At 40.5% G+C, this 26,733-nt stretch overlaps 1 protein-coding gene across 1 annotated transcript in view; it reads left to right on the forward strand.

Moving 5' to 3' along the window:
* Positions 1 to 15,748: 15,748 nt before the first annotated feature.
* LOC118835361 (glucose-6-phosphate exchanger SLC37A2-like) overlaps positions 15,749 to 26,733 on the forward strand; it is a 31,332-nt gene continuing 20,347 nt past the window's right edge. Inside the window, exon 1 of the mRNA XM_036742552.1 lies at positions 15,749 to 15,853. Coding sequence (XP_036598447.1) covers positions 15,795 to 15,853 — 59 coding nt within the window. The 5' untranslated portion in view covers positions 15,749 to 15,794. The remainder of the gene's footprint in view (positions 15,854 to 26,733) is intronic.

Below are 26,733 nucleotides of genomic sequence, written 5' to 3' on the forward strand. Positions count from 1 at the left end.
GAGGTGTGGCCCTCTCTACCCAGATTCTGGAAGATTTATATTATATAAGATTTTGATAAGTTCTTCCACACAGGAGCCCTACATACACATCTAAGCAATTTTTCAGAAAGGACAGCCTGAAAGCAAGGTAAATTGAAATGAGTAGCTGTAACCTAAAGTAGAAGCTTGGGGTGAACCCCTCAAGAGTTTTAGAGTCTGGTAACCCAAAACAAGAACACTTTATGTGGATCCCAGGCATGAAATACCTTATAACCATCTCTGGTATTCCTAGAGAGCTATTGGGGTCTAGGAACATTCTGGGTATAGACAACCTTCCATCATATATGGTTAGATGTAAACAATATAATAATTTTTCCCATAGTTATGAGTAGGAGATGTATACAGGGTAGAGACAATTACAAAAGATAGAATCAATAGTTTTGATTCCATGAAATTCAAAAGCTTCTTTATGAAGAAAATTTATGCATCTAGAATAAGGGAAGCAGTCCAATGGGGAAAAATCTCTGTATAAAATTTCTCAGACAAGAGTTTGGCATGCAAAATAGATAAGACAGACAACTAATAAACATATAAGGCCTGAAGTCATTTCCTAATAGGTAAGTAGTCAGAGGATATAAACAGTTCTCGAAAGAAGAATTTCAAACTAATAACTATGTGAAAGAATATTTAAATAGAGAAATGCAAATCCAAATAGCCTCAAAAATTTACCTCACACCCAAAGAATTGGCAAAAAGGGCAAAAGATGGGAATAATCAATACTTGCGGGGTTATGGAAAGGAAGGCACATCTATGTGTTGTTTGTGGAGCTGTGATTTATTACAACCATTTTGGAAAACTATTTGGAATCATTTGAATAAAGTGACTAGAGTGTCTATACCCTTTGACCCAGAGATTGCACTGCAAAGCATATGCCTCAAAGAGGTCACTGATTAAAAAAGAAGAAGAAAGGAAAAAAAGCTCCATATTCACCAAAATATGTATAGCAGCACTTTTTGTGGTAGCAAAGAGCTGGAAACAAAGTTGATGCCCATTAATTATGGAATGGCTAAACAAATAATGGCACATGAATGTAATTTTAAAAAGTGTTGTGCTGCAAGAACAATTTGATGGATCCAGAGAAGAATGGAAAGACTTACATGAATAAATACAAAGTAAAGTGAGCAGAATCAAGAAAACAGTATATACAATGACTACACCAATGTATGGAAAGAACAATCATGAAAAAATAAAAAGTGAATGTTACAAAATTAAAAAGAACAAAGTTAGCCACAACAGAGTTATTTAAAAACACCTTTCCCCATTCTTTTGCAGAGATAGGAGATACAGAAGTGTGGAACACTGCATGTATTGTCAGGTTTTTTAACATATTGATCAATTTTTCTGATTTTTTTGCTCTTTAGAAAAAAATCTTTGTCATAAGGGGTAATTGGGGGATGGATATGGAGTGGAAAAAAGTGATGTAAAAGCAAAAGATTGAATACGATTTATTTTTTAAAATAGTAGGTAACAGTCTCTTCTAGAAATAGTAAACATTATATAAAATAGACATTGGGTATAAGGCAGAGTTATTTATTTCCTCCACCATAAAAGAAATGCTTAAAGCACAAAAGACTCAAAAGCACATAATAACAAACATTTCAGACAGAAAATAATAACCCATCACATCTATAACATATATTTAATATATGTATGTATAATATGTATATGTATATATGTATGTATGTATATGTTTTTCCTTGTATACACCTCTATTCTCTCAGGAGGTAAAGATAACTTTGTGGTACTGATGAATAAATATTTCACACTTAGGTTGAATGTGTACCATCTGAGCAACTCACAAAGTCCACATCTTCTGGCTAGCCAGGCATGATTCTTTAGTCCTTTCAAGTTGAGAACTATCTTGTTCTACTCTGATTAGCAATGCGTTGCCAGAAAGCAACTCCTGCTAGTCAGCTGGTGTTCACTCAGGAACCCAAGAACTCTCTGGATCACTCACCATTGGTCATCTACCTGTGCTCAGGTAGCTAGGAATTAGAGATTCAGTTTTAAAGATTCAGATTCATTTTACCTAGGTAAGCATATGTTCTTGATACCAGGTAAGCATATGTTCTTGATAACTGCCATTGGTGCTGGGGGAAAATGAAAAAGAAATCCTTTCTCTCCTGTATCTAGAATTCCAAGGTACATGGAGCAATGGCTGACTTCTAAGAAAAATGCAATCAAAAGAGAGAGCAAGAAAGAGAAGTCCTCCTTTCTCCTCAGTTCCTTTTATAACCTACTGAATGGTTGCTTCTTGCTAGCCCATTCAGTTAACAACTCAGACATATCCCCTGTCCAAGGGACTAAGAGAGAAATCAGGAGATGCCAGGTCATACTGTCCTTTAATCAAAGGGCCAGAACACATGGACAGAAATAAGGCCAAAGAAGACAGAAGTGTTTGGGGAGAGATGTCTCAGATTGGAAAATCTGAAAATGTATGTTTTTATTTTATTTTTAATCTCATAGCCAGTGGAGGGTTTTTCCCCCCACAATGTCTTCTGAGACTTGATCATGCATTACATCAAGCAGTCTCTACCCAGGAGACATGGTAGCCATATAGATGATCAGCTTTGATAATCATGGTGAATAGAATGATAATCAAGTGAATAGAATTGGGCATTCTTATTTCTGCGAAAGATATAGGAAAAAGATATTTAGAGAATTATGATAATTGCTTGCATTTTATGATTGCAAAGTGCTTTCACATGCATTATCTTGTTCAGCCCTTACAAAACTTTCAGGGAAGTAGTATAATTATTATTATCCTTTTGTATGCCTTCTCTCTACCACCCACCGTGTACTCTTTGATCCAATGACACTGGCCTCCTTGCTGTTCCTTACGCTAGACACCCCCTCCTGTATGTCTGGGCATTTTCACTTGCTCTTCCCCCCACTCCCACGTTTTGCTTTTCTTTGTTAGTCCTCTACTCAATAAACTCCGGTAGCTACCTATCAGCTCTAGGATCAAATCAAAATGATTTGTTTGTCATTCAAAGTTCTTCATAACCTAGTCTTCACCTACCTTTCCAGTTTTCTTATAACTTACTCCCCAATATATACTCTTAAATCCAGTGACATTGAACACCTGGCTGTTCCACAAACAAGACACTTTATCTCTTGGCTCCAGACATATTCTCTGGCTATTCCCCATGTCTGGAATGCTATCCCTCCTCATCTCTATCCACTGACTTCCTTGGTTTCTTTCAAGTCCCAACTGAAGTCCTATCTTCTATAGGAAGCCTTTCCCAACTCTTGGAGCCTTCTCTCTCAATTATTTTCTGTTCTTCCTTTATGCAGCTTGTTTGTACATATCTCATTATGTTGCGAGCTCCTTGAGGGCACTTACTGTTTTTTTCCTCCTTTTATAGCCCTAGTCCTTAAAACAGTTCTTGGCACTTAATAGGGGCTTGATAAATGTTTGTTGACTGTTCACTGACTGATGTGAATTTAATTGAATGTTTACAATTGTACCTGGTCCAGAAAATATAAGATCCCATGATTTTTATTGTTTGATGTTTATTAAAAAGGGCAGCTAGATGGCACAGTGGATAGAGTGCTGGTTCTTTAGTCAGAATTCATCTTCCGGAGTTCAAATCTGGCCTCAGACAATTACTAGATATGTGGACCTGCGCAAGTCACTTAACCTTGTTTACCTCTGTAAAATCTATAAAATGATCTGGAGAAGGAAATGGCAAACCACTCCAGTATCTTTGCCAAGAAAACCCCAAATAGGCTCACAATGAGTTGGAGAGGACTGAAACTGAACAATAATAATAAGCATGTGCTTCACAGAGAAAAGTGGAGTCTTAAAGGTTGTCTCATATATACTTTAAGATCATTCAAGATTCTTTGACAGATGAAATAAAGATAATATCTATTCAATGATTTATCAATGGCTATCACTATTGAATCAAAATATAAAACAAGGACTGGGTACTTGACAAAGGTGTTCACTACTGCTATGATTTTCCAATACAGAGTCCAAATGGAAAAAGGGTTTCCTGTAGATGATGATATCTTCCAGGTGCTTAGTAGATGACGTTTTGCTGATTGTATCAAGCCCCAGAATACTAACTAGAGAGCATCCCAAATAAATTTCACAAAGACTCAAAAGAGTTCTAGCAACACACATAAGAAAAAACAAGTGCATAAAGAATGCCTGCTATGAGATGCAGTTGGATGGACAGACCATTAAGCTGATTCATCAGTATATAAATCTTGGACAGATATTGTACAAGTACAATAACTTGTGTCCAGAATTATACAGGAGGAAGAGTTCAAGTTGGATTGCATTTGAGAAATTAGCATCACTTCCAACAAACTCAAGCTCCTTCCTGAAAAAAAACCCATATTTCTAATACCATTGTTCTTTAGGTGGTACTAGATTCAATGTGAAGAGAGGACATTTCCAGGCTAAGAGCATTTTAGAAAGTTTTGATTAGAGATCTGGAGTAGTTACCTCTGCTTTCCTGGTGAAGGAAGAACCTGGAGCTGTGTTCTGGGAGAGCTTCCTGAGCACTTCGATTTTCTGCCCTCTAGAGGAAATTTGTCACTTTCAGAAACCAGGGAAAGTTATTTTATTCTTTGTTTTAACAAGCACTGAATGACTTGAGGACCAGGTACTGTCATTGCCAAGAATACTGAAATGAATAAGGTCTGAGCTCTGCTTTCAAGGATTTTATAAAATAATTTGCTATATTAACCACAAAGTGCTACAAAAGTGTGAGCTATTATTATTAGCTATAGGATAGAATGTGGTAAAAACATAAGGGATGTAGAAAGTACCCTAGGAATTTAAAAGATGAGACTACTAGGAAGATGATATCTGTATCCAGAGAAAGGTCTAATAAATAGAAATAAGTAAAGAATGATTTTACATATGTATAGTTATGTGTGTATATACATACATATTTGTATATGTATGTGTGTATATACATACATATTTGTATATGTATGTGTGTGTGTGTGTGTATATATATATATATATATATATATATAAAACATATATTTGTGTCTAATAGTAGCCATCTCTGGAGGGGGAAATTTATATGATAACTATTATATATTTTAAAAAGAATAGCAAGTTGTACATAATTCATTTGTGGTTTCATGTGCAATCATCTTTTTATTTTATTATATTATATCATGGGAATGCTTGTTTTATTCCATAAACTAAAAATTAAATAAAAAATTAAAAAAAAGATAAGATTACTTCTGGATAGAGGTGATAAGGTAAAGGGTTAGAGAGTTGGTGGTATTTTAGCTGGGCTTTGAAAGATGGGTAGGATTTCAACACTTAGGGATGATGATGCGCTAAAAAAAATAATAAATTTGAGAGAGACAGCCAAGTATTGTGGACAGAGAGTTGGCTTGGTACCAAGAAGACCTGGGTTCAAGTACCACCTCGGAGATATGCTGTCTATGAGCCAGTCTCTGGTCAAGTTGCTTAAACCCCTCAGGGTCCTTGGTAAGGCTTAGACTTTAAGTTGCAGAGAAGGTGCTGACTTGCATTCACAGAAGCAGTTTCTTCATCTACGAGGTTCCAATATCACTGAAATCACAAGTTCAGTCTCTATCCCCTTATTTATCAGTTGAATATATTCAAATTTACCTACCAACTTAAGGCTTACAGAACACTTTATTTACAACAACCCTGAAAGGGGCAGCCATTATTATCCCTATTAAATTAATGAGGAAACATGCTCAGGATTACATAGCTACTAAGTGGCAGGGCGAGGGCTTGAACTTGGTCTCTTCAGGACTGTCTACATGATACCATGTAGCCTCCCAAGAACAGATAGGGAATGATGTGAGCAGAAACTCAGAGGTAGGAAATGAATAATATGTTGGAGCAAGGGTTGAGATGGAGGATAAATGATGGGGACTAGTAAATCAGGGAGATAAGTCTGGAGCCAGATCATGAAAGGCCTTGAATGCCAGGCTAAGGAGTTTGACTTGAGAGACAACATGGTGTAGAGTAGATAGAGCGCTGGACTTAGAGCTAGGAGGGCCTCAGTTGGAATGACCTCAGATACTAGTTGTGTGACTCTGAGCAAGTCACTTAACTTGTCAGGGCCTCCATTTCCTCATTTGTAAAATGAGGGGTCAGGCTCAATAACCTCTAAGGTCTCTTCCAGCTCTAAATCTATGATCGTATTCATTCCATAGGCAACAGGAGTGGGGGAGGAGATGACAACTACAGGATTTTGAGCAAAGAAGTGACATGAACAGAACTTGTTCAGTCATTTCAGTCTCGTCTGACTCTTTGTGACCCCTTTTGGGGTTTTCTTGGCAAAGATATTGGAGTTGTTTGTGATTTCCTTCTCCAGCTCATTTTACAGATGAGGAAAAACAAGAAGTGGTCTCTAGCCCAGAAAGAACTTATAGAAAAGCTCAAAAAGGAGCTTAAAAATCATATAAGAGAGATAGAAGAAAAATTGGGAAAAGAAATGAAAGTGATGCAAGAGAATTATGAAAAAAGTCAACACCCTGGAAAACTGCTTAAAAAGTAGAATTGACCAAATGGTAAAAGGAGATACAAAAATTAACTGAAGCAAACAACTCCTTAAAGAGTACAATTGGCCAAATAGAAAGGAAAGTACAAAAGCTAATTGAGGAAAACAACATCTTAAAAATTAGGATTGGGCAAGTGGAAGCTAATGATTCTATGAGACAACTAGAATCAATTGAGCAAAATTAAAAGGATGAAAAAATGGAAAAAAATGTAAAATGCATCATGAGAAAAACAACTTGGAAAACAGATATAGGAGAGTCAACATCAGAATCACTGCACTACCAGAAAGCCATAATCAAAGGAGGACATGGACAGCATCTTTCAAGAAATTATCAAGGAAAACAGCTCTTCTTAGCAACACAATGATCCAAAACAAGTACCATGGACTCACTAAGAAAAATGGTATCCAAATCCAGATGAAGAACTGATGGACTCTGAATGCTAATCAAAGCATTTTTCCACTTACTTTATTCTTTCTAATTGTTTTTTCCCTTTTGATCTATTCCTTCTTTCACAACTGTGACTAATAGGGAAATATTTTTTACATGTATAAAGTATGTCAAACTGCCTACCATTTTCAAAAGAGGAGATGGGAGGAAGGGAGGGAGAAAAATTTAGAACTCAAAATCTTATAAAAATGAATTCTAAAAATTTTATGGACATGTAACTGGGGAAGAAAATAAAATACTATTAAAAAAAGAAAATGGAAGGAAAAGAATGTGTTTAAGACAGAATTAGAATTGCAAGGACTTAGTGACTGGTAATATATGAGGCCCAAGGGAAAGAGAAGCACCAAAGATAACTTCTATTTGATAACCAGGAAAATGGTGGTTACTGACAGAAATAGAGACATCAGTAGCAGGTTGGAGGGGAAGATAATTTCGGAATGGGGTATGTTGAGTTTGAGGTACTGATGAAGGAAGACACCCAATTTCTTACTAAGAGAAATAAAACAGGTTTGTTTATTGTTTAGAGACACTGGCACCATTAGTAAACATTTTGATCCATTTTGTCAGCTTGTCCCTTTTCACATTAGTGAGTGCTATGTACTAAAGAACATTGTTAATAAGAAAATTTGACAGAGAAGTCCAAAAATAAAGATGCTTGTCCACCTCAAGGAGACATAAACATTGGGAAGCTCTTTCACTTGTCTTCACCATTACTGTCATCAGCATTTGGAGCTTTAAACATATGTGAGTAGCATGAATTCCTTTAGTACTTATAACTCTGTATGTCTAGAAGTTCCTCTGGATTTTGTTTCTTCAGACTTCATTTATCTTTTTTTTAACATTAAAAAAGGTTTTTTTTTTTTCAGTTATCAAGTACTTCATTTTTTCTCCTCCACTTCCTCCCACCATTCCACCCTCACTGGGGAGGGGGAAAAAAAGAAAAGTAAAATAGGGGGTAAGTATAATCAAAGAAAACAAGTTCCCTGTCTATATCCAAAAATCTGTGTTTCATTCTTCATAGTTGTCCTGTTAGGAGATGGGTAGCATTCTTCATCATTGGTCTCTGGACTCATGCTTGATCATGGTAGTTAATCATGGAGTTCTTAAGTCTTCCAGAATTATTTGGTTTTACAGTATTGATTTTATAGTATAAATTGTTCATTTGGTTCTGCTCACTTCACTGCACACCAGTTCACACACATCTTCCCAGGTTTCTCTGAAATTACTTCTTCATTACTTGCAGCACAATAATATTCCATTACATTCATATACCATAATTTGATTTCCCTTATCTAGTTAGCCTTGCTTGCTTCCTGTGAGAAACCTCATGATTCTCCTGAAGATACAAACCTCTGATTTCCGAACTCCAGTTTCTGACTTTGGCCACCCAACAAGTTTTCCCTGTTCTGCTCCTCTGACTCCATGATTGCTACACCAAGAATTTTTTTCTTTCCTGACATGAATGTAGGGTCTGAATAAGACAGCAAGTTTCCTCTCAGCGTCTCTTAGGTTTTCAAAGGTTGGTACAAAATGCTAGAGGTCTTCAGGAGATCCTTTCCAGATGGGCCAGGGTGCTGAGGACAAATTTGGTTTTATGAATTGGGGAAGATATTGCGGAGTAGGATGGCAGAACAGATGGAAGCCAAACCTTATAAGTTTGCAACATATGTCTCTGGGGAGGCCACTGGCCTACTTAATCAATAAGTCTACAAGAATTGATTAAGTGTTTATTATGCACCAGGCATTGTGCCTTAGGAAAACAAAGAATAAATGAATCATTGTCCTTTAGGAGGGCATCCTGATGGGTACATAAATAGATATTTACAAGATACAGATTAGATGGAAGATAATGCCAGATGGGAAGGCACCTGCAAGTGGAGGGCCTCCTACAGAAGAGTGAATTGGAGCAGAATGTTAAAGGAAGCTAGGAAACTGAGAGGCGGAAGTGAAGAGGGAGAATATTCTAGACATGGAGATAGTGGATGGAGAACATCCTGTTTGAGAAATGCAAGTAGGCCAGTGTGTCTAGACTATAGAGTGCATGGAAGAGAGTGAGGTGTTAGAACATGGTAAATGTAGGAAGGGGGCAGGTTGAGAAGATGTCTGAATGCCCAACAGAGGAGTTTCTATTTGATTCTAGGAGCAATAGAGAGCTACTGTAGCTTATTAAGTAGGAGGTGGTGATGACATGGACAGACTCGTACTTTAGGAAAATCACTTTGGCAGTTCTGTGGAGGATGGATTGGAAACTTGAGGGAGAGAGGCCAGTTAAGATTGTTGTCCAGGTGATAGACAATGAAAGCCTAAACTGGGTGGTGGCTCTGTGAATAGAAAGAAGGAACAAATCCAAGAGATATGGTGGAGAAAGAAATGACAAGATTTGTTTGATGAGATTGGATATGTAGGGTGAGTGAGAAAGAAAAGTTAAGGATGACACTGAAGTTGTGAGCTTGGATGACTGGAAGGATGGTGCTACCCTAGACAGTAATAGAGAAGTTCAGAAGAGGGTGGGTTTGCTGAGAATAATGAGTTCTGGTTTGAGTTTAAGATACCTCAACACCTTGATTTCCTTGTCTACAGAATCTTCTTGTCTAAGGAGCATATTTTCTCATAACCATCTAGAGATGGGAAGGTGTTTCAGCTGAGGATACCGAAAAAGAAACTTGTGAAGCATATGTTTAATTATTATTAACAAAGGAGGTCTTACCAATGGAGAAGACATTCTTAAAAGAGGATATTCATCTATATTTCAGGAGAACTTCCATTTTTCCTGGATTTATAGAACTACCAAGCTAAGAACTTTTAGAGATCCTCAGTGGAAAGTATCAAGTCAACAATCACTTAAGGACTTTCTATGTGCTGGGCACTGGGCTAAATGCTACGTATACAAAGAAAGGCAAAAAATAAAACAAAAGAAAACAAAAAAACAAGGCACTCAGTCTAACTAGGAGACAACATTCGAGCAACTATGTATAAATAAGACATATACTTGGTAAATTGGAGATAATCTCAGAGGGAAGGCGCTACGATTAAGAACAGAGGAAAGGCTTTTCCTGGAAGATGGAACTTTAGCTGAGACTTGAAGGAAACTAGGAAGATCTAGGAAGTTGAAAGCCAGGAAGTAGAAATGTAGAGGGAGAGAATCCAGACGGGGTGAAGGGGAAAGGGGGAGTAGCCATTGAAAAAATGCTTTCTCCTCCTCTTCCTCCTCCTCCGCTTCCACCTCCTTCCCCTCCTTCTCCTCCTCGTCTGCCCCCATCACCAACATCATTTTCTTCCTCCTCCTGCTGTTTATCTCCCGCTCCCTTGAAGAGACCCATCCTGGTGCCGTTTTTGTGAAACATCGGCTGAGGAGACTCCTGGACTCGCCAAAAAGCAGAAGGAAGGAGTCAAGACTGAAAACGATGACCGTATTAATTTGAAAGTGGCAGGGCAAGATGCTTTGGTGATACAATTTAAGATTGAGAGGCACACACCACACAGTAAAGTGATGAAAGCCTATTGTGAACGACAGGGTTTGTCAATGAGGCAGATCAGATTTCGATTTGATGGGCAACCAAGCAATGAAACAGACATACCTGCACAGTTGGAAATGGAAGATGAAGATACAATTGACGTATTCCAGCAGCAGACAGGAGGTGTTTACTAAAAAGAGAAACTTCAACTCTATTCCAGAGCTATGCTCCCGCGGAGAACAATACATTCACAATTAGAAAATCAAGGTTTACCTCATCCACATCCTGACTACTAAAGCATAGTTTTCTCTCTTCTTTGATTCCCTTCCCCCATAGCTTTATTGTACATAAAGTAACTGGGGTATGTGTGCACAAGGATAATGCATTGTTATTTTTTTAACTAAATGGCTGACGGTATGTTTTGATCAACATCAAATGGAGAAGGGGAGGGGAAAAAACAAACTGGTTCTGTGAAAATATCCCTTTTCTCCATTAGTGGCATGCTCATTCAGCTTTTATCTTTATATTTCCAGTAAGATAATTTGCTCTCACTGTTTAACAACAACACAAAAAACCCACAAAAATCTTTGCATACTTTGTTTGATTGGATAATTTCAATGTTTGTCTTTTATCATTGTAAAACCAAGGAGGATTTTACAACTTTTTTGTATGCAGCTGTTACATTAAGGCAATCTCTGTATCTCAGTAGGGATAAATTATTATAAAGAAATTGATCCTAGATAGTTTTCCATTCAAGTCAAGCATCTTATTATTTAAATACACTTCTTATTTAAAATTATAAAAAATGCTTAGAGCTGGGAGATGGAGTGTTATGTCTAATGAATGACAAGGAAGTCAGTATTACAAAATTGCAGGGTGTGGGGATGGAGGGTGGATCAGAAGAAAAAGTAAGGTCCAGGAAGATTGGAAAGGTAGGAAAAGGCCAGGTTATAAAGAACTTAAATAGCCAAACAGAAGATTTTATATTTGAGCTTGTAGGCAATAGGGAACCACTGGAATTGATTGAATAGGGTGTGGGACAGGGTGGGATATGATCAGAAGGAATACTGTACTAAGCATAAAGATACCAGGATTCTTTATGGTTCAATTAACTAGCTATGTGGCCTTGGGCAGGTCACAGCTTCTCTGGGACTCAGTAAAATCAGGGTACTGGGATGGATAATCAGTAGGGTTCTATTCCTTTCTCAAAACCAGGCATTCAGATTTGTTAAATTAGTGACTTGAGGTGCCCTATTTCCATCCTTCACAGAGATTCCAAACTGCCATTTTACCTTTGTATTCTAGCTAGAGAAATCAGAAGTTATACTCAGCCCTACCTGAGTCCTTTACTTCTTTCACTACCAAATTTTAATCTTTTTTTCCTCTCTTGTAATTTCACCCAAGAATATGAGGGAAGGAGGGATGTGAAAGAGTGAGAAGAGTCAAAGGATGGGTGATTTTGGGAACCTGAGTGACTGGGATGATGATGGTCTCATCATCAGAGAAAGGGAAGTTTAGAGGAGAGATAGATTTTTTTGGAGGAGAAGACAGCTGGAAGAACAGGATGAGTTCTGTTTTGAGTATGCAGAGTCTGAAGTGCTAATGGAGATAGTGATGTTTCACAGGCAATTGGCTATGTAATGCTGGAATTCAGGAGAGAAAGATCCATAGCTGAAAGGGACCCTCGAGATGAGCTAGTCCAGGCCTCTCATTTTTATAGATGGGTAAATGGACCCTGTCTTTAGTACGCTGAAATAAAGTGACTCCTTTCCAAGGGGATTGCCTCATTTTAGTGTGCTTCCACAGACATTTGCTATTAATGATGTCTCTGAGAGCATATATGTGTATACATATATTTGTATATATAGTTATTACTTTTTATTTGATTAGTCATGTCCAACTCTTTGTAACCCCATTTGGGGTTTTCTTGGCAGAGATACTGTAGTGGTTTGCCATTTCCTTCTCTAGCTCATTTTGCAGATGAGGAAACTGAAGCAAACACAGCTAAGTGACTTGCCCAGGGTCACACAACTGAGGCTAAATTTGAACTCAGGTCCTCCTGACTGCAGGGCCAGCATTGTATCCACTGTGTCACCTATTCCTTCTCTTGACCAGCCACATCATCTGGAGTTTTCTCTATAAAGCCTTTCTGTCCTGGGTTTAGGACTCATTTGAATCAAACTCAGTTTTGGATGCTTGATCACCTTGTCCACTCAGCTGTCAAGAGCACTGGGTGGGTGGAATTCAGTGGCAAGAAAGAGATGAGATCATTTAATGCTGACAGTATCTGAATGAACACACTTTCACATCATGACTTCAAGGATCTGTAATTTCATCCATGTGGGTACTCCTACAAATGCAGCCAACAGCCTCCTCCATGCTTTAATGAGTTGTTATAGAAAAATAAAAGCCAAAAGAAAAATCCAAACCTTCATTGCCCAGTGACCAACGAGGACTAGAAAGTCTCTATAAGGACTTTATGTTCAGAAGCTCTTGATGACTTCTCCAAACTTAGGCTGGAACTTGGATGACAGATTTGCTGACATATGGGCCATTGTCAGGTCTGTATTTTTCCATTGTCTGCTACCAGAGTTTGTGGTATCTGGCATTGTCTTTGAGAACCTAGTGTCACTTCAGTGCCATGGCCAGATGTGAGACTAAAGTGCCTATTATGTATAATGCACCTTGCTAAGCACTGGAAATACCAAAGTGAAATAAAACATAGTTCCTACCCTCTAGGAACTGACTTGCTTAAGAATCCTGAATAAGAAACCCAACCTGTGGCTCTTTTTAGGGTCTTTATTCCTATCTATACCAACATCTTAGATCCATTAGTGATGGTAACTGAATTATTTTATTTGTAGCCATTATGGAGTTGAGGACTGGTCTTGTGATTTCACTGGAACCGGGAACTGTCTGGTGAGAAACCTCCCTCTACCTAAGCAACTTCTTTGCAATTTACAGTTTTAGTGAGTTGCCTAGTTGGCTGAGAGGTTAAGTGATTTGTCCAAGGTCACACAGCCAGCAGTGGCAGAGATGGGACTTGAACTCATGTCATCCTTGTTCTGAGGCTGCTAGGTGGTACAGTGGATAGGGTGCTGAGTCAGGAAGACCTGAGTTCAAATTTGACCTCAGACCCTTATTATTTGCTTGAGTCTTCCTGAGTTTCCTCAACTGTAAAATGGGATCATAAGTACCTACTTCCCAGGGGTATTATGAGGATCAAATGACATGCTATAAAGCGCTTAGCAATGTGCCTGGCATATAGTAGCCACTTAATAAATGTTCTCCCTCCCCTTCTCAATCCATTATAAATGAATCTTTTACTGTACTGAGAACAAAAGTAGAAACAAGCGTGTACCCACTTGACTCAGCAGTTAAAGAAATTAGTCAAAAGGTCTAAAATTATTAAAGACTTAAAAGGCTTATCTAATTTCTGTTTTTATTTGTGTGTGCTGATAATCTGGGTCTTTACTCTGTATAATTGAGGCAGATATACTGTTGCTCCCATCTTTAATAAAGGCAGAAGGAGGAAGCCCAACTCCTCCATTTTACAGATAAAACAAGCCCAGGTTTGTTAGAGGGTTCCTTAGCATAAGAAAAAGGGTGAATTGAAACTTTTTTCTAGTTTAAAATATTTGGAATTTCACCTTATGTCTGGGTGGTTCCTCTGAATTTTATTTCTATATTCTACTGTCCAAGCTGTGTTATTCTTCCATAATCCTCCTTTCCCAAGGGCTTTTCCAATAGCTTTAGCCTCTAACCTCCCTGGACCACTTGTATTCTATCTTCAGTCTTCCTTTGACTTTATTGGCACTAAGCTATTTCATGAAATATCAGTACCCATTACTCTATTAAATGTTTTATATGCTGCCCACTCTCATGTTTTCTTTACCACCCCTCCTTCTCCATTTACTTTCCTCGAGGCCTTTTTGCAGTATTAGCTGCTACTGACCCAAAGCTAAGCAATCTTCCCTCTCCCAAAAGAGAACCCTTTTTAAACTTCTTTTTCTCCCTTTCTGCCCCAACCCTCCCTATTTTACAGTTGATTCCTCCCTTCTTCAATGCCTCCTGTCCCACTTCTGTCCACTCTTTCCTTCTCTACCTATCCCTCTAGCTCCTGTTCCTGGATTGCCTCCTTTGTTTTCACCTCTATGCCCATGCTGCTACCTGTCCAGTGTTTACCCACTGAGTTTATAACTCTTAATATTCTTTTTCTACTTGGCCCTATGGGGCTAGTGTCAGCCAAACCCATCATTCAGGGCCTTTAAGCCTTATGGGTGGAGTGCTTGCAATTGGGAACCCAACGTACTTTCCTTCATCATTTCCAGGAGGTGGGGGAGAGGGGCAATAGGAGGGGGAAGTAGTAAATTGTTTCTCTCCTCTTCACCCCATAGTTCTGTAGACAGTTTCTGTGTGTGTATGTGTTCTACCATTGCTTCTGTTGTGTGGGAACTCAGCCCCTAAAAGCTTCACATCCCCTCCCCACAATCTAGAATCCACTTTACAGATGCATTTCTCCCCCAGGAACCCACAGGTCCCTCTTTTGTCTCTTTTGGTGTCCCTGAACCCCTTCAGAGTGTTATAGAGTGAAGAGGAATGGTTCTTCTACCAGCTATGAGGATGTACATACACTAACTTTCTTGGGCCTCAGTTTCCTCATCTGTAAAATGGGGGTGGTGGTGCTAGATGACCTCTGTGGTCCCTTCAGCTCTAATTCTAGAGCAAAAGCTGGGCATTCTAATTCCGCTTTAATCATGGCATAACTCAGCTTTTCCAAACCCAGGTTTTTGTGCCTTAGTTTCCTCTGTCCCACCCGGGAAACATCCTGTGCCTTGCTTTTCTGGCGAGGGTTTGGAAAGGGATAGGACCATGGATCTGGATGCAGGGCAAGCACTTTACGGGAAAGCGAATGCTTACTTCAGCAGGCTCCCCAATAGTCAGGCCAGAGATTGTAGCGGCTCCGGGGTGGAATGGGAGAGGGAGACATCAGAGGTTCTTAGGCCCCAGAGCCAGCGAGGCTAAAGTAAAGGCCGAGGGAATTAACCCGAGCTGGTCGAGGAGGTAGGGATGCGGGGGAGGGTTATGAGAGCAGAGAGGGCTGGGGTTGGGGCGGAGCAGTTGGGCCCTGATTCAGCCCCTGGGGGAACAGTCAAGGGGCGGGACAAAGCAAGGGGGCCGGGTCGGCTAACTTTTGGCTTAGGGTCCGGGGCGGGCCAAGCCCGCGGTGCATTTAAATCCAGCTGAGCGGCCTCAGTTCTGTAAACTTTCCCGGCTCTCCGGCACCTGCTTTTTCTTCCACTTTAGGGTAGTGGCCGGTCCACTTGTCTGCGCACCATGCGGAGCTCCCTAGCTCCCGGCATCTGGCTCCTTCGCGCCTTCTCCAGGGACAGCTGGTGAGTGGGGCTCCGGGGGAGGAGGTGGGGTCCGGTCCGCGGGGCCCGCAACTTGGAGTCTGCAAACGCCGGGCCTCTCTAGCCTCTTCCCAGGTATGCCCCGCCTTGGCTCGAGAATCACCGTAGATGTAGCCTTTCGTGGTCCCCTGATAGGTATCTCGGCCCGCTGTCTAAGTAAGACAGCGCGGATCCGCGGCCGGTCTGAGCCCGAGCCTTGAAATTGCAGGGTTGGGACGTGTGGGTGTAGCGCGCTCTGGGAGCGGGTAGTGGAAATCCTCGGGGTGAGGGTGATGGTAATCTAGGCACCCTTCTGCTTGATGATTCCCAAGCACATAGGCTACTGTCTTCGAGTCACAACCTACCGGCAGGGAAACTCAGGCTGCAGTGGAAGTGCTTGAGATAGCTTGTTGGAGTTCTGCTCGGCCAGTTTTTTGCTGTCTTGGCTTCTGATTGAATAAAACTGTCGAATAGGGGAGGAGGAGTAAGGCGGAGGTGGAGAGTCGATGCAGATGAGACGTGAATTGACTCGCCTGGGAGCCTAGTGTCTATTGATTAGAAGGCAGAAACATCCCAACAGAGCGCAGATTTATCACCCGGTTATGTAGCTCCTGCTTCTCTGCTTGGCCCTCACCAACTAATTGCCAGTATTTGGTTAATTCGACTTACTTGGCTCCTCTAGCCACGGGGGATTGGGGAATGGGAAGGACAAATCTATTTCCCGGAAAAAAAAAATCCATCGTTCACTTGATCAAGCACTAGAAATTGGCTAAGCACAGCAGCCTCAGCAACAGCAGCCGCAGCCACAGCTGCAGTACAGGTTTGTATGGTGCGTTAAGGTTTACAAAGCGCTTTCTTAAAAACAACTCTATAAGGTCAATAGTACATTATCCCCGTTTTACAGATGAGAAAAATGTTCAGAGAATGACTTATCCAAGATCACACAGGTAGCAAAGATCTGAATTTTGGGTCAGGACTCCTGACTCCAAAGTTCAGCACCTTTCTTTGTTGTTCAGTAGTTTTTAGTGGTGTCTTGACTGTTCGTGACTCCATTTGGGATTTTCTTGGCGAAGGTACCGGAGTGATTTGCCATTCTTTCTCCAACTCATTTTATGGATGAGGAAACTGAAGCCAACAGGGTTAAGTGACTTGCTAAGTTACACAGCTGAGTGTCTGAGTCCAGATTCGAACTCAGCAAGATGAGTTTTCCTGACTCCAGGTCCGACACTATCCCTTATACACCTAGCTGTTCAGCACCTTTCTACTACCCCACATTTGCCTCTCAGGGAAGTAGTAGGGCAAGATGTTCTAATAGACTTTCCTGCCAACACATATGCACATACTGCTATCTTTCGAGGGCCCCTAGTCTTCCAGTATTTCTGTCAGACCAGCTGAATATATCTTCACCTCAGGAAGCTCCTCAGGTTACCCAGTCTTCAAATAATCAAAGTGAGCTGGTCAAATTTTAGAGAAGGATTTAGATTCACCAGAAGTCAGAGAGATAGGCAGAACTAGGGACTAGTGGCTGGCAAGGTAGGGAGCCACCTCTAGGGTAGACTATGGATGAATGCAAGGGTTTTATTTACCTTCTAAAGCCCCTGGGTATTTATTTCCTGATGTTAAGTTCCATCTGTTACCGGGAAAGGTCAAAGCCTCCAGTAGATAGTAACACAAAGGGATTCAGTTTTCAAGGTTTGCTAAGGTGCACAAATATTTTGTTCCGGATCTGGGAACAATCCATAAGCATAGCTAGACAGTTAAAATAAATCCTGGATCCTGCTTTGGGGAAGGTTTACAAGTTAGGAAGAAGCAGATATAATTCCAGAATTTAATGTTATTTGAATTGAGACTTGACTTTGATCTCACATATGCCTAGCCCCTTTGGAAACAACAATCGATATGGTTTGGGAACTTGGGGGCGGATGATCCTGGGAGCCTGGAATTGCTATCTAGATTTTTCCCTCTGTCTTGATCCCCGGGATCTTTTGGAGGCTAAACCCTACAACTTCAAAAACACTATAGAGGAAGGTGGAATTTCATTTATTGTTTGGTTTGTTTTTCATCCCCCTGGACCAGGATGGTCCAAAGGAATCCTGGCAGCATAATCTGCAGATCAGGAAAAGGCATCTGCCCACACTGTTTCTGTGTGATCATTGGGAGTGAATTGCAGGTTATTCCATCTTCTTCAGTCCCTGGAAGGAACCTGGGGGCAATATCTGATAGGGGAGCTGGGCCTTTGCTGGGCTTTGTGTAAATACAAATCTGGGGCAGCTTGATTATTGGCAGATCTCTGATCTCTGATCAACTCTGAAATCCAGTGCAGGGAGGCACGACCTCCAAACCAATAGAGAAGTTGTCATAAACTGAGTGAGTGCTCTGCTGGTCAAAAGGGAGTTGATAGGAAAGCCTATCTACTAGATTCACTTGCCCTGATTGGACACTTCCAGACCTTTGAAAGAACAGATAATCTGCAATGGAGAAGATTTAGGGTAGAAGAAAAAAAGGAAAGATTTTCTCATAGTATTCTTAAAGGTTATTTTGTAGAATCTCTCTCTGGAGAGCTTTAGGCATCACAAAGATTTTCAGGTGTTTGGGCTGTGTGGCAAAGGGATATATTAAACTCTGAAGGGTAACAGATTAGAATCAAGCCACAAATATTTAATGCCTCCTGTGACTATGTCTAAGACAGAATTGGGGCTGTGAGAGATGCAAGAGATAAACACAGTCCTTGTCATATACACATACTCCCAAAGGTAAAAATATGAGGTAATTATGCATTGTTTCAAATAAGTAGTATCATCATAACCCAAGTTTACATAAAGCTTTACAGTGATACAATGTTGTACACACCTTGTCCTAGTTGAAACTTTATAACACTTTTGTGACAAGGCAATACATAGGTTATTATTCCCAATTTAAGGAAAACGAAGTTTAGCTACTTTAGTTACAAAGCCACTGCCACCAAGTCCAGAAATCTTTCTTATGATTCCCTCTCACAGTCAATGTTATGGGGTATGAGCGTAGTTGTCAGGCTGAAAGCAGAAATGGAACCTGAAATAAGGCAAGAGGTTAGCCCTCTGTGAGACCTTATTGCTAAGCTTGCTTCTTTTCTTTGCACATAGTAATGGAATAATAAAAGGGTTCTTTTTAAATTAATTTTTATGGATGTCTTTTTTTTTTTACTCCCAGTAGCCTTCCCTCTGCTAAACTCCCAAAGTGCTATTCCATATAACAAATAATATTTTAAAGAAAAAAATGGGGAAATCAACAAAATTGACTAATACATCAGACAACTCTGAAAATATGTGCAATGTGCTAGAAGACCTCCCAGAAGACCTCCCAGCTCTGCAAGGGAACTGGATTGGGGTGGAGCCTTATTTTATCTTCTTTGGGAGTCAAGCTTGTTCTTTGTAGTTTCGCAACACTCACTTTTAATTCTTCTGTGGTTCTTTCCATTTATATTTTTATATTTATTATGTGTACTGTTTTCTTGTCTCTGCTTACTTCACTTTATGTAACATTGTGTAAATCTTTTCCTACTCTGTATTTGTCATGTTTGTTGTTTGGGGGGAGGAAGGGTCGCAATGAAGAAGAAGGAATAAGTGCATAACTCCTACTGAAGGCCAGAGAATATACTAAGCACTTTACAAATATTATCTCATTTGATCCCCACTAGAACCCTACTTTGTGAGATAGGTGCTGTTATTATCCCCATGTTACAATTGAGGAAACTGAGACAGATTAAGACTAAGAAACTTGCCCAGGATCATAATCATACTACTAAGTATTTGAAGTTGAATTTGAACTCAGGTCTTCCTGATACCAGACCCAGTGCTCTATCCACTGTGCCACCTATCTTCCTCCAGCAGCATGGAATAATGTTCTATTGCATCATATAACATGATGATGAGTGATCATCTACTTTGTTTCCAGTTCTTTCCTACCACAAAGATGCTGCTATAAATATTTTGGCTTGTATAGGGACTTTATTCTTATACTTCTTTGAGGCATAAGCCGGTGGTAGAATCTCTGGGTCAAAGGCTATGGACATTTTAGTCCCTTTATTTGCATAATTCCAAATTGCTTTTCTAAATGTTTATATTGATTCACAGATCTAGCGATGGCTGTACTTCTGTGCCTATCTTCCCACAACTCCTCCAACATTGACTATCCCTGTCTTTTATCATCTTTGCTAATTTTCTGGGTGTGAAGTAAAGCCCCAGGGTGGTTTTGATGTGTATTTCTCTTATTGTTAGTGATTTGGAGCGTCCTTTCCTATGGCTGTTAATAGTTTGCAATTCTTTTGAGACCTGTTTGTTCATATTTTTGACTACTAATATACTAGGGAAAAGTGTTTTGGCTTAGTTATAATTTATTGTCTATATATATTCAACATCTGACCCTTATTTCAGAAATGCGGTATGATGATTTTTTTTTTTTGCCCTTTGCTTCCCTTCTTATCCTAGGTGATTTAAATTTTGTGTAGAAGTTTTCCCTTATTGATTTATACATTATATCTATTTTATCTTTGACAAATTATTATTTATCTTGGTTTTTATCCTTTATTTGGTTAAAAAATGCTTGTCCTACCCACAGCTATTTGATCTGCTTCTCTTCTAATTTTTTATGTTATAATTTTTGAAGTTAAGCTCACATATCCATTTATAATTTATTTTGGAAGATGTTTTAAGTTATTGGTCTGAGTGTAATTTTTCCCAAATTGCTTTCTACTTAATTTTCAATAGTTTTTATCAACTAGGGAGTTCTTTCCTAAGTTATTAATGTTTGTTTTATTAAAGATGGGGTTATTGAATTCCATTGTTTCTCATTCTCTCTTGTCTAGATTGTTCCTTTATCCACTTTTTATTTTTAAGCCAATACCAAATGTTTTCATGATTGCTGCTTTATAATATAGTTTGAAGTCTGGAAATGCTAGATCCCCTCTATCCTTCCCCCTTTTCATTTTTTCCCTGGATAATAAATTCTTCATTCTTTTCTTTATTGCTCCCAGGTAAATGGCTCTATCAGAGGCATGGGCAAGGTTGCACTAAGGGGAGGAGAACTCTTGATTTTAGAAGAGGGCTGAAGAGCTAAAGGGAAGGCTTAGGGTTGGAAGGGGGAAAGGTAAAGAAAGGCTTGAGCCTAGCCATTGGGTGGAATAACTTTTCTAGGGCAGGAAGAAGATACAGAAGCACTGGGGTAAATGGAAATTTGAAGTCTCCAAGCAAAATGTACAGCATCATTTTGTCTCTCCCTCCACTCCTATGTGCAAACACTAGTAGCCTTGCTAGGGGTACCTGTTTTCTTGGCCAATGTGTCCTCTAGGAGTTATTTGAGGGCATTCCCAGCTAGAGGCAGCTAGGTGGCACAGTGGATAGTTTTGGACTTGGAGTCAGGAATAACCAAGTTTGAATCTTGCCTCAGACAGGTGTAACCCTGAACTAGTCTCTTAACTTCTCACAGACTCAGTTTACTCACAGTATAATGAGCACTACCTACCTCACTGGGTTGTGGTAAGATAGAATATGTAAAGCTCTTTGCAAACCCAGCTATTTAAATACTAACTATTTATCTCATCTTCATTTTATTCATATGTTCATTCCACAAGTATTCATGGCATCTCTAATATGTACTAAAACTGGGGGGGGGGAGGGGGAGGTGTTAAAGAAATGCGTATGTCCATAGTTCCCTGCCTTCAAAGTTACCTTCTGGTTGGGGAAGTGGTATTTACATTTAAATAACTGCTATACAAAGGAGAATATAGTAAGTAGCCCAGGATGTATGTATGTACTATGCTGTAGGGGAATTCAGGAGAGGTAAAGACCTCTTCTCTTTCCTGACTTTTTGAGTTGGTCTATTGAGAATTAATAGAATTTTAGTAGATAGAAATATGGTGTGAAAAATTGGAGGGGTGTGGATTGCAAAAAGGTGCCAGAAGGAAGTAACTATGCTGGCCTAGGGAGTGGCATACCCCAAGCCCCTGAGATTGCATGCAAATGCCAGGTGTGTTTAGGAAAGAGCTGGAAGTTGAGTTTCAGTGTAGTTTGTAGGATTAGTTTATGGGAGTGTTAGAAGTAAAGCTGGAGGTTGGAATCTGATTGTGGAATGTCCTCTATGCGGGAGTAATTAGAACCAATTAAGGTCAGAGTTCTTTCCAAGAAGGTTTCCCCTGTTATACTTTCTCTGGAGATGTGGAGATCATCTGTATGTAAATGATGCTCACCTGGGGCAGGTGGACAGTTTCTGATCATCTGATCGTCTCTGTTTTTGGTCTCTGTGTTAGGTGGCATCTAGTGTCAGCTGTGAGAGCCTTAGTACCCAGACAGGGTGATTGATGGCACATCAGTCATTATCTGGGAGGAATAGAAGACCTTGGCATTCATTAATATTGAGCCTGACCAGCTGCCTGCCACACCACCGTCTGGGGGTAAGCTGGTTGGAGTGCCTCTGAAGATCTGTATGGTTGAGATTTGTGTGTCTTTTTGGCCTATGTCTTACCCAACTCATCTCCATTGGGCATAGGCTATAAAGGTTTAGATAGGAGATGATTGGGAAGGAGAAAGAAAGAATTTCACTGAGTTCAGCAGTAAAGGGAAGGGGGAAGAAGGTAAGATAGACACAGCTAGAGGCTGGAAATGCCCATTTTAATTCTCTTCTTCAGAGAAGATCAGGGCTGGGTAGTTGATGTAAATGAATCTGTTTTCTGAAAGCCCGAATACTGAATCTCATTTCATTTTAGAGGACCCAGACAAGAGCCATACTGGTTTCCTCTCTGACTTCTGTGGTCATTTTGAAGATCACAGGATCATAGATTCAGGACTGGAAGGAATCCTAGATGTCATCTGCTCCAACTCCCTCATTTTACATATGAGGAAACTTAGGCCCAGAGAGGTTAAGTAACTTGCCTGAGGCGACAGAGACGGTAAGTGGTAGAGTTGGAATTTAAGCCTCAGTCCTTAGACTCCAAGTCTTACATTCCTGCCAGGACCCAGCATTTCCTAATTGATAAGGCCTTGCTAGTGCTACTAAAAAAAAGATTTCCTTGGCCTAGGTGTTCCCACAATCATGGGGTCCTCTGAAGATGCAGGAGAGGGACTTCTTTTGGCTAGATTTCCACATGAAAAGATGGAAAGGCTGATGAGCTTATGGCTCATGGATATGACAGTGTCCCCAGCACCCCAGCTCTCGTGATTAAATGAAGTCCTTTCCATCAGCTGCCTCCTGTACTTCCTCTCCTCTCCTCTCCTCCCCCACCCCAGCTTCCTGTTTTCTATTCCACTCAGCATAGAGGTTCATATACATAAATGTCTGGGGCCTCACAGCTAGTTGTGGAAGCAGGGGGTGGGGACTGACCATGTGGTGTACCCTGTCCAGTCAGACCTTAAGGAAAAGGGGTCTTAATTTGGTTGTGAAAGTTGATGGTTCTGTCTTCTGTGATGCGCTTAGAGAGGAGATTGAGCAGAATCCGAATGGCAGTGGAATTGCTGAAGACAGAGATCAGGAGCCCCAGGGCTAGGGAGATTGGGGTGGGGTGGGGGGCGGTGTCAGGGAAGGCACTGGGAACTGTGGTTATCTTCCTTTGACATCTGCCTTTTTGCCTCATCTTGGAATTGAGTAGGTTCTTAAGAAATGATAAAAAATGAGTAGATAAATAAATGAATGAATGCATAAATCCTTCTCCGGACAGATAAGGATTTTAATCAAATTCAACTGTGCAAGGTGTCATGTTAAGAAGTGGGAGTAAAAGGCAAAAATGAAACAGTCCTTGTGAGGTTTCTTTCTCTTAGGATGATGATGACAGTGATGATGATGAAAACAATAAAAATGATGATAATAATAACTATACATTTCTATTGTGCTTTGGGGGCAGCTAGATGGTGCAGTGGATAGTGTGCTGAGACTGGAGTCAGGAAGACTCATCTTTGAGTTAAAATCTGGCTTCACACACTAGCTGTGTGATCCTGTACTAGTCACTTAACCCTGTTTGCCTCAGTTTCCTCATCTGTAAAAGAACTGGAGAAGGAAATTACAAACCACTCCAGTGTCTTTGCCTAGAAAACCCCAAATGGGGTCACTAAGAGTTGGACACAACTGAACAATAACAAATTGTGTTTTGAGGTTAGCAAAATATTTTCTTTACAGCAATCCTATGAGGTAGGTAGTGAAGATCCATTTTTTTAGATGAGGCCAGTGAGGTTGAGACTGTGACTTGCTCATGGCCATACATGTTTCCTATAACCAGAAAATAGGCTTTAGCGCTTTTCCTCTTCAAACTAGCTTGTATTTATTTTGTGTGTATTCATATATATTTATATATGTTGTATATATTGTATCCCCCATTACAATGTCTGCTTTGAGAGTTGGAGCATTTCTGTCATTATATCCCCAGCTCTTAACACAACATCTGGCACATAGCTTAATAAATGCTTGTTGTGAGAATGCTTTTCATTTGAGAACTTTTCTATTACACCATGGTAGGGAGATTTGAGTATAGTGTATGTGCTGGGACAGGAGAGAAGGCTCAGATAGCTTAGAGTTTAGAGCTTAGATTTCCACAGAATTCTGAAAAGGATTTTAAGAGGTCATCTCCTGGCCTCAAGACAGACACCTGCTTCCATCATCACAGAGAGGTGAAGGTTTACCTTATTTTAAAGCCCTTCACAGAGAACACTACATCTGGGAATCTCATGAGGGACTCATACTGCATAGACTTTTAGGTCCCTTCTAGGCCTGGACTGATCATCTGAAGATTTAATGGCTTAGTCTCTTGTCACCTATTCTACGCCTGCCAATGCTCACTGTCTAGAAGTTCTCTCAGTTGTCTGAACTGAATCCTCAGACTGAAGCTTCAGCTAAAGTTCTTTCATTCTGTCCTGGATGGAAATGGGGTATAGTTGGTCATATTTTTATGGTAGTCCTTACTTAGGCACAGACGGTTTATGATTCAGATTCTCTCCAGCTCAGCCTTTCCTTCTTTAGACAAAATAATCGTTCCTAGTTCTTCAAATTTTTCCTCATAGGTGGTGCAGGAAGTTAGGAAGACCTGAATTTGAATCCTTCCTCAGACATTTACTAGTTGTGTGCTCCTGGGCAAGTCACTTAACCTTTGCCTGCTTCCATTTGCTCATCTGTAATGTACGACTAATACTAATTAAAACTCTATATAATTCTAGCTGTTGCTGTTTTTGTCACTGTAATTATTTTCCTTGCTTTCCTGTGAACCTACTTAAAAGAATCTTGAATTCTCTTCCTGGGAAAGGCTGTGTTCAGGGCTAGGCCTGTGGCCTTCTCTATCTAGCCTGGTTCTGTGTGCCATAGGAATAGATAGGACATAAGAGTTCTGGTTAGGGGAAGAGAAAGAGTGACTGACTGAGCATACTCTGGGCTGATTGTCCCAAAAAGGTCTTGTACATTTTACCAGGGCTGCCTTTTCAGTCCTCATCTGGCCTGGCCTGGCCTGGCCTGGCTTTAGAAGAATCATTCTGAGAATTTTGGATTTTGAACTGGAAGAGACTTTAGACACAATCTAGTCCAGGGGTAGGGAACCTGCATCCTTGAGGCCACATGTGGCCCTCTAGGTCCTCAAGTGTAGCCCTTTGAATCCAAACTTCACAAAACAGATTCCCCTAATAAAAGGATTTGTTCTGTAACACTTGGACTCAGTCAAAAGGCCGCACCCAAGGACCTAGAAGGCCACATGTGGCCTCAAGGCCATAGGTTCCCCAGCCCTGATCTAGTCCAACCCTTTCATTTTATAGATAAGGAAACTGAGGCCCAGAAAGGTAGAAGAACTTGCTTAAGGTCTTGCAGCTCCTAAGTCACAAAGCCTGGATTTAGATTCTGAATTCAATCCTTTTTCCACTTTTTTGGACTGGTGAACTAAAGATTGGGTCACTGGTTCTGCTTGTCTTCCAGGGTTTGCTTTAGTCTATGCTATAATTTTTACCACCTCCCCCCCACCCAACCTCTCTTTAGGAAGCTATTCTGGTTGACCCTGGGGCTTAGTAGGCAGAGCTTTATCAGAGCTCAGCCTTTCATCTCTTCTTTCTAGTTTCTAGAATTGTTGAGTACTGGAATAGGTACACCTATGGACAGGTGTTAATTTCCTCTCTGGCATCTGCCCAGCCATATTTACCCCTGCCTGGCACATGTCTACTCAACCTCCACCGCTAGAAACTATAGGAGTGGGCCCTCATCAGTGGCAGCTGTTTCCAGTCTCTTCACTCTTCAGTGCTGTGGGCATCCCTGGCTACTATGTTGCTGGGGGGACTATAGTGCATGTCCCTGGAGGAAGGGAGAAAGATTTGAGATACTGGCCGAGCTGACCAGGTGACAAAAGGTAGTGAAGGAATCTAGCAAGGAGATCCAGCTTAACTTGCCCAGGCCCTAGGACAACTAAGTCTGTTCTCCCCTCCCACTTCTACCTTCCCTAATCTCCTGGGATCAAGGTCCCTTTTCTCTGTTACTTTGAGATAGATTGTTCCTCTTTTCCCAACTCTGGAAACATTTCTAGTGCAAAATCTTAAGTAGAATGATAAAACAATTCCATTTCTAGAACTAGGAAGCTGGACCGTCAGCTTATAATTTGCAAACAGCCAAGTTGCCCCTATATCTGACTGGGTTATTCAGTAACCCTTAATTCCAGGGTTACAGGGGGTGTGGAGGAAGGAGATAAAGGGACACCTCTTGCTTACAAAGCACTAAGGGTCATGGACTATGGCTTGACCTAGTAATATATTGGCACTTGTGTGGCTTTTCCCCTAGGCCCTGGGTCCTCCTCTAGGGAAGAACCTATTGGGTCCTACAAAAACTTGCCGCTATTCTTGGCAGTTCTGTAGGAGCTTTCTAGCCCATGGTTGTCTACATTCTGGGTTCTTCTTTTC

The sequence above is a fragment of the Trichosurus vulpecula genome, chromosome 2 (genome assembly GCF_011100635.1).
Source record: "Trichosurus vulpecula isolate mTriVul1 chromosome 2, mTriVul1.pri, whole genome shotgun sequence".
NCBI classification, from domain to species: domain Eukaryota; kingdom Metazoa; phylum Chordata; class Mammalia; order Diprotodontia; family Phalangeridae; genus Trichosurus; species Trichosurus vulpecula.